This window comes from Triticum aestivum, chromosome 7D, assembly GCF_018294505.1.
Source record: "Triticum aestivum cultivar Chinese Spring chromosome 7D, IWGSC CS RefSeq v2.1, whole genome shotgun sequence".
NCBI lineage: Eukaryota > Viridiplantae > Streptophyta > Magnoliopsida > Poales > Poaceae > Triticum > Triticum aestivum.
In genome coordinates this window covers 380,375,714-380,383,935 of record NC_057814.1, presented here as the reverse complement: position 1 = coordinate 380,383,935, position 8,222 = coordinate 380,375,714, and the positions used below count along the sequence as shown (strand labels likewise).

The following is an 8,222-nucleotide window of genomic DNA, read 5'->3' as shown; positions in this document are numbered from 1 at the left end:
TCCTTTTAGGCAAGCTTCTTTGGCATGCCCGAATCTCACCATGACATCAATGTGTTGCAGCGATCACCATCGTTTGCTAGACTAACTGAAGAAAAAGTTCCTCCTTGCCACTACGTTGTCAATGGACATGAGTACAACATGGGCTACTATCTGGTTCACGGTATCTATCCTCCTCGGTCTACCTTTGTGAACAACATCTCTAACCTAGTTGGTCAGAAAAAGTCTCACTTTGCCCACAGACAAGAAGCATCTAGAAAGGATGTTGAGATGGCTTTTGGAGTTATGCAAGCACGTTTTGCAGTTGTTCATGGACCTGCTAAACAATGGGATCCAGAGACCTTCTGGGGTGATGACCTGTTGTGTGGTCATGCACAACATGATCATGGAGGATGAGGGGGAGGATGCTATCGCGGGTCTTGAATTTGAAAACATGGGTAATCCTATCAAATTTCATGGCCATAATCCGGCCATATTTGAAGAGTTTGTTCAAATGCATCAACAAATTCGGCATCGAGCAACTGAAGGAAGATCTAGTTGAGTATCAGCGGGGGGTCAAGGCGGACAACAATGTTAGAGTGTAATACTTTTATACTTTTTTAATTAAAAGTATCGATATATTTGAACATTTCATCTATTTAGACTATATATATTGAACGTGCGGACTTAAAAAAAAAGGGGTCGGATATATGGGCGCAACGTTGGATGGCCGCCACCCGCATCAGTGTCCGCAGATTGATCTCGCCTGTTCGTGACGGATGCCGGAACAAATTTGCGGGTCAACGTTGTAGATGCCCTAACATGTTAACTCTTTCTTGAAAAGACTTAACGTATTAGTACAGTTTCTTTGCTCTGTCACTAAAAGATGAACATGCATGGGAATGAAGAAACTAGCCGGGAGGCGTTCGTCGAAAGAAATTTATCTCGATACATTCACTTTTGTCAAGTGTCAAAAAGGTCTTATATTAAGTCACGGAGGGAGTATTATATTTTATAAAATCGAGTTCGGTAGTGGTTGAAAGAATACCGCACTCCGTGGAGTGACTAGCACCCATTAGTCTGTAATAATAAGAAGAAGAAATACGAAGGCAAGTCCAAGATTAACTCCCAAAGTAGGACAATATTGAAGTGATTAAGTGCCGCACCAGCACAAGGAATATGCAAGGAGGAGATAATTTGGTCGTGTCAAATTCAGCGACAGTAGGTGGTACTCCACCGCCATTTGTTTATCACGCTGTCGTCCTCGGGAGACAGTGATATCAAAGTAGCAAACCTCTCAATTGTTATTAGTCCAACTGGGGCGGCACAGCATTTTCGCTCAAAGGGCACCAACCACGTGTTGCTCACGCATAAACATATAATATATATACTACCGTGCAAAAAAGAGTGAGATATTTAAGCACATTATTTGTGGGCCAAAAAGGATATGAGGATCTTATTCAGAATGCAATCGATTTTGGGAAGAGAACATGCCATGAAGCCATAGAGCACATAACTGCTATCCAAATCGGTTTGTGCGTCGACAAATTAATTTGTGTGGCGCCAAACAGGGAGGCACCGTCACGAGAGAGAGAGTGAGACCCTGAACTTGCCGTAAGGGAGGAGGAGGGTGACTGCCCATCATCCATCGAGTGACCTGTGTGCCTACATGTATCCATTAATTGGACGTTAATGGAATGTGGTGTACATGTTCTCCAGTACTACTGCTACTACTTTGCTCATGCAGCCTACGGACCGTGTAGTAAACGTTTGCACTGTACGTGGTATTTTTCTTTCTTGTATGTAAAAGGAAGGCGTTGGTTGGACCATCCATCCTCTTGTGAAGTGTACGCGTGCACTAGGGTGCATGTTGCTTGGTGATGGCGTATTGATTGTTGCAATGGTATATACTGCAGGGCTCATGACCTGTGGGGGATGCAAGCAATTATTTGAAACAATCCGGTTACGTGCTCAATTTCTATCAATCAGGATCATGGGATGCAGCAACTAGCCAGCTAATGATATAATACTACAACATTCCTAAAGCACTTAATTGTTAGAATTATTTATTATTCTGGGAAGAGAGAAACTGCATGAGGAATTAAAAAGGAAAAAAATTAATAACAAAAATGGCATATTGATTCACATCTTCCCCAGACTAATATTGATGCAATGAAGCGCAATAAGTTCCAGCAAAGAAAAGGATTTAAAGAGAAGAAAAATAGCAGTATGCATGTGACAACACAACCTATTGGAATCCAGTCAAACTGAACAGAAGAGAAAATGGGCCAGCCAAGTGGCCCCCTCGAAGGTCAAAGAAAGCCTATAGCAAGGTCCATGAAATCTCACAGGCAAAAGTTGTTGCCTGGAAAGATGGAACATGCAGCTGCTGCCTCCTGTTGCCATCATTGTTGTCAACTTGTGACCTATTCACCTTTAACCAGTGCCTGATCTACCAACAAAACAGGCCAACTGAAATCCAGGAAGGCATTTAGTGTGCACAAGAGCATATAGCACCCAACATCCCTGCTTCTCCAATGTTACCAACTAAAACACTGGAACAAGGGAATGCTGCGTCGCCATTTATGGCGGTTGGTACCCCCAGCTGAAATGGCCGGCATTCATTTTCTGTTGCGCTCACAGATCCAAAATCATCATGCTTGTGGTCTAACAAAGCATTCAACCCAAGCCAAATCCATAATGTTGCAGTTTATATGGAACTACGAGTCTGTAGTACTGATCTAGCTATTAATCTGTAGTACTGATCTAGCGGAATAATCCTTCAGTATATATGTCTGCTCCGTATATGCACACTAATGATCATAAGTAAACACGATGTACAACATGGCCAAACCTGGAAGAAATTCAACAACTATTTTTACACTAGAATACAACATGTCAAGGCAATTCTGCATTGACCAACTACTTGGCTAGCTGCCAGGAGCTGCCCATGATCTGAAATCACCCAACTCAGCAGCTTCGTCGACTTCATGGAATGTATTGACGTACAGGTCAGGTTGCCTCGCTTTATTGGAAGCCTCAAGAACCAATTGATAGGCGAGTTGGCTTCTCTAAGGTGGATGACCAATATCTTGCTGCTCGTTGATGGGTGTGGAGACCACCATTGATTTTTGACGCTCACGCTGTGCTTCTAGCCAATTGCTCAAATCTCTGAGTAATAACTTGCTGGTTTCCACTTGTATATACATTGAGCAAGGACACTACAGCAGAAGATAACATAACTTTCTGTGACACATTTGGGCTGAAACCATCCTCGTCATTTATGGTCTCGCTTGCCAGAGGCTGGTCCTCGGCACTATTGAATGCTGAGCATAAACCCTTCAGCCAGTCTTCCAGAAAGGATGCCTTCTGCTCAAAATGAAAGTGAATTAGATAGGGCAACAGAACAATATATCTGTTTTTCAGTTACAAAAAAAGTCGAACTATTAAGCATTTAAGCCACATATTATGGGGTATTTCTTCAGTGCACGCATATTACACAGGGCTAGAGTAGGAACCTGCTCTTCTACATCTTAGGTGTACAAACAAGAGCAATATATTCACTAAAATAACAAAGTAATATAGATAAATATAAAAAGGACAAACCCAGTGCTAGAAGCTCCCACACGAGGTGGGGTCCGGGGAACGATTATACGCGACAAGCCTTAACCCTCCACAGTGCAATGCAGAGAGGCCGCGTCGAACCCAGGACCTCTTGGCACAAGTGGTGAGTACTTCACCACTGCGCCAGGCCTGTCCTAATATAGACAAATATAGTACCAAAATTTGTGCTATTGACGTAGCACATGAGTTCATTTCCAGGACTTCATGATAAATAGGAAACAGACAAAAAATCGCATCGTTAAGAACACTGCAGAGTTGGTTATGTTTTGATATTTCCATACATGACAGGGCCAACACATGCTCATGAAACTGATGAATCCAGATTCTCAAAATATCAACCTGATCTGGCTGTTATTTGCCTCTGAACAACACTATTGACAGATAAATACATCGTATTAGTGAAAACGCAACACACAGGCATGAGCCCGTTACCTTGATAAGAAAATCTTTCAGGCTTTGGTCATCCTTTGGTGAAACAAAACCAAGCAAATGCAGAGCAGTAAACGTAAGCTGTAAAAAGGAGCCAAAGGTTCAACAATGCTGTGAAACATGTTTTGGAGTAAACAATATATATATATAAGCATCAACAACATTGACCTGTTTCTCAAGGTTGTCCCGGTGTTTGAAATTTGAAGGCGATGATGAACTGTTCGAACTTAATGACTCAAGAACATGTGTGACGCCTCTGACAACATCTGGAAAGGAGCTACCATAATCTACACATCCAGCAGCATCATGAATTCAGTTGCAGAATGATACCACAGGCAAGACACGAACCTCCAAGAAATGAAATAGGCAGCACTACCACTAATTTATCCAACAAAAGCATAGGATAATACAATCTAAATAATAATGACGGAAAGCTTTAATCCATTGGCAATCTGGCATGATATGGTATTAGCAAAATAAGCAAGATCAGAACTTAAACAAAGGCAGCAATTAAAGCATTCAGCGAACTAACCAAGCCTTGTGACTGGCACTGCTAAAGCAACAGCTGCATGCATCCTTATTTTATAGTTGTTTGAGTCACGGAGTAATAGTAGAAGTATGCTATAAACACTTGATGCCCTGTAATACAAAACACCTGAAAATCAGAACCACTAACATATGAAGCTGGAGTACTCAGTTACTCACAGAGGTACAATCATGGTACCAGGTGTGTAGATTTCTCATATAGTATTTCCAATTGACAAGGTTGACAATGGGTAGAAATAACTATTGCACAAATTTCTGACTGATTAGTTCCTTAAAGATGAATATTTGAAAATAGAAGATGTGGGTGAAGATTGTCTTTATTAGATTTAGAATATTACGAAATAGCCTCTTTAAACATTGGGCTTCACCTTCTGTAGGTGGAGAGCATATGTGTTTCATTAAAATGCTTCTGGAAGATAAAGAAAGAATGTGGTGTTTCTACAATGGGAATTCTAAAGCAGATAAGATGCATAAAAATTTCTGCGAGATTCAATAAAATACTGGAAGATGTTGCATGTGCAAATCATACCACTGCATCTCTGAAAGTCTCACGGTGTCATTCATGAATAAGTTACTAAAAGCATGACAAACATTCCACTGAACCTGTATGAATGACAAAAAACAAGTCAAATGGAAGCAGTTATTCATGTAAAACATCTCCACATTCAACAATCACATATAATAGAAAATTAGAAGGGAAAAAATCTTGAACTTGTATTCTTTGCTAACTGAGGTGTTCCTCATTAGAACAAAACAGGGAAACATGTTTTTTTTAGTCTCGCCTTGACACAATAAATTATCTCGGAAACTAGGATAATGTTGAGTGGATAACAAGAGATTCAGCCCATGGATGTTTGTTTTAAGTACAAGTGCAGAACCATTTCTTGCAGTACCTTTACATTTCCAGTAGTCACAGAAGACATCAAAGCCTGTACCATTGTTTGAAGACAGACAGGATCTCCATAGAAAACTGAATTCCTGTGATGGAAGCCACAAAATTGTAAGCTGAAGAAACAAGTTAAGAAAAATTATGATTGATGCCTACAGAATATTAAAGGCTTTGTTGTTGTTGTTGTTGATGATGATGATGCATGCAGAATATTACCAACCTTGAATCATCGACTGCATCACAATGATGATTGAATCTGATAAACCTTGACAGATATCCAAGGGCTCTAACGGCATTTGACTTTACCTGAATGAACATAAATAAAAACAACAACACTGATACCATTAGATACAGAAATATACAGATATCTTCCTTTTCTTTTCAATTTACAACTGAATAATGTCTTGCTGTTCAATAGCCTAAAATAGGCATCTGGGCCAGTGAAAATGTAAAATAAAGAGAGAGAAAAGACATCAGTTGACAAGACAAGCTTACTTTTTCACCATCTTTGGTTAGGCGCAAAGCAATTTCAACCAGCAATGAAATTGTTGATTTATCAAGCAGATCTACAGTTGAAAAAATAGTAGAAAGATAAGCATGCCGTATCGTTATATATTATAGATTCTGTAACCAACTAACAATCAATATGCAATACATACCTGCAGTCGGATCTGTTTGTAGTTCCAATGCTCTGAAACGAATAGAAGAACAAAGATTGGCCAAAGCCCATGAGGCAGTGATACGGACCTAAACATTTAGATTGAGACAATGTTACACATAGAATACTTGATAAATTTTAGTACAACAAAAAAAAAATAACAGTGCACAAGCATTAAAGAGAGAGATACAAATATCATACTGGAGTTGATGAATTTTGTGTATTGAAGTCAATGGCTTTTATGAACTCGCCAGGTAGGCAAGGACTGCAGAAGGAAACAATGAGTTGCGGATTATTGGTCATCATCATTCAAGTACCTTAAAATAAGCACTTGACTACTTGAGACTGCAGCGCAACCAAAGTCTGAAATTTTACCTCGACAATATTTGGGAGAAACATGAAACAATACCAATGGCTCGACATGCAGCCGACCTCACTGTAGCAACTGCATCACTCAATGCTGCATGAACCTACACAACAACAATTGTGATACTCACGAAATTTTAACAGGTTAGGGAAACATAATGAAACACACAAATAATAAACTTACAGATGAGGAGGTCACATAATCTCTCTTGTTTACTGGTAGGGAGAAGAAAACATCAGAGGTCATGCCTGCGAAACATGTGAGTGATGCTGTCCTGACCTAGAAACAAACAGTTAATTTATTTAGTCCAGGAAAAACAGACACTCAAAAAATGGAATACTTTCAGCAATACATAAAAGCATTTCCATCAGGTTCATGGAGCACATACTCCCTAAATTTAATGGTGCTGTTGCAAGACAAAACTATTTTCTTACATATGGGACATAAAGTATCATCTGAAGATAACAACACGGCTAAGCATATCATGCTATATTTAGAACCAAGGATCATAAACGGCAACACAATACTCAAACATACATTAGTTAGCTGCTTTGACTAAAACGGCAGCAGGCATTCTGTTACTAATCTGCTAAATCATGTTTATAAGTTAGCATTAACACCACAGATTATTGAGAAATAAATGAAGCCTAACCACTATTCGTTCCAGATTAATACAATAATACATGGACAAGACAGGTTCTAGAGGCGGTAGATTACCATAGCAGAGGCATGTGATAATCCCCGAGGGAGATGAGTTTCTAACACCTCAGTCCAACGGTTGGTTCCAAGTGTAATGTCCAAAGAGCAGTTTTGTGATGGTCCAGGGGTTTCAATTTCAAAGTGAGGCGCAGATTTAATACTTTTATTCACAGTGCAGTCTGAAATTTGCTGAATATCCAGCAATCTACACTCTTTGAGATCATCCGCACCCTTGAATCCAGATGAAACACGCAGACACTCATCAATTACCTGACAAACAAAATCACAACATATTAATAAATGATCAAAACTAAGTATGACCATGATGGTTAATTTTACATAATAAGGCAATTCTAAGCTAAGAAGCACCGACACGGGAAAACAGACACTGGGATACTAGTATGGGGACACTGGATACAGCATTTTCCAAAAACAGCCATTCGGGTATACGGCAGGGTATAGAAGTGTTTTAAAAATAAATGGCAAGTAATAAAGATTTAATGATAATTTTGAGATGAGAGCTTTTTTATAGTTAGTACAGGATATATGTTGCCTCATTCTATAGATGAAAGACTGTGAGCAGTCCACACAACCCTCCACTCAGAGCCCATATAAGGCCCAATTCCAGAAAACCCTACACTACACAGCTCCTCCAGCCCACACATTTCTGTGCTGTTTTCCTCCAGTCACCTGAGAGCTGCAGAGAGGAGATGAAATGACTGCGCGCCGCCTGTACCTTCTTGCTCATCGGCAGCTTCCACCACTGCCTTCCAATCGGCCCAAATCCTCTTCCTTGCTGGCGGCTGCAGTCCACATCTTTCTCCCTGCCTAGAGCTTCTTCCTCATCAGCGTCCACCTTGCCATCTTCCTCTCCACCTGAATGTTCTTCCTTGCTAGCGACCATCGACATGAGAGCTGAGTGGCCGCGCGGTTGCTGGAGGCTCGCTCCTGACCCCCCACCGTGTCCACATCATATCTAGGCCGTACCCCGATTTATTTCCCCTTTTTTTCAGAAAAGATGGGATACTGTGGGA

The 8,222-nt window shown here is 40.4% G+C and overlaps 1 protein-coding gene across 1 annotated transcript in view; it reads right to left on the bottom strand.

Moving 5' to 3' along the window:
• Positions 1-2,674: 2,674 nt before the first annotated feature.
• LOC123164061 (HEAT repeat-containing protein 6) overlaps positions 2,675-8,222 on the bottom strand; it is a 15,329-nt gene continuing 9,781 nt past the window's right edge. Inside the window, exons 16-28 of the mRNA XM_044581474.1 lie at positions 7,207-7,458; positions 6,673-6,768; positions 6,498-6,592; positions 6,324-6,387; positions 6,124-6,211; positions 5,960-6,030; positions 5,685-5,770; positions 5,469-5,553; positions 5,105-5,178; positions 4,562-4,668; positions 4,198-4,316; positions 4,033-4,110; positions 2,675-3,345 (exon numbers count right to left, since the gene is read on the bottom strand). Coding sequence (XP_044437409.1) covers positions 3,115-3,345; positions 4,033-4,110; positions 4,198-4,316; positions 4,562-4,668; positions 5,105-5,178; positions 5,469-5,553; positions 5,685-5,770; positions 5,960-6,030; positions 6,124-6,211; positions 6,324-6,387; positions 6,498-6,592; positions 6,673-6,768; positions 7,207-7,458 — 1,446 coding nt within the window. The 3' untranslated portion in view covers positions 2,675-3,114. The remainder of the gene's footprint in view (positions 3,346-4,032; positions 4,111-4,197; positions 4,317-4,561; positions 4,669-5,104; positions 5,179-5,468; positions 5,554-5,684; positions 5,771-5,959; positions 6,031-6,123; positions 6,212-6,323; positions 6,388-6,497; positions 6,593-6,672; positions 6,769-7,206; positions 7,459-8,222) is intronic.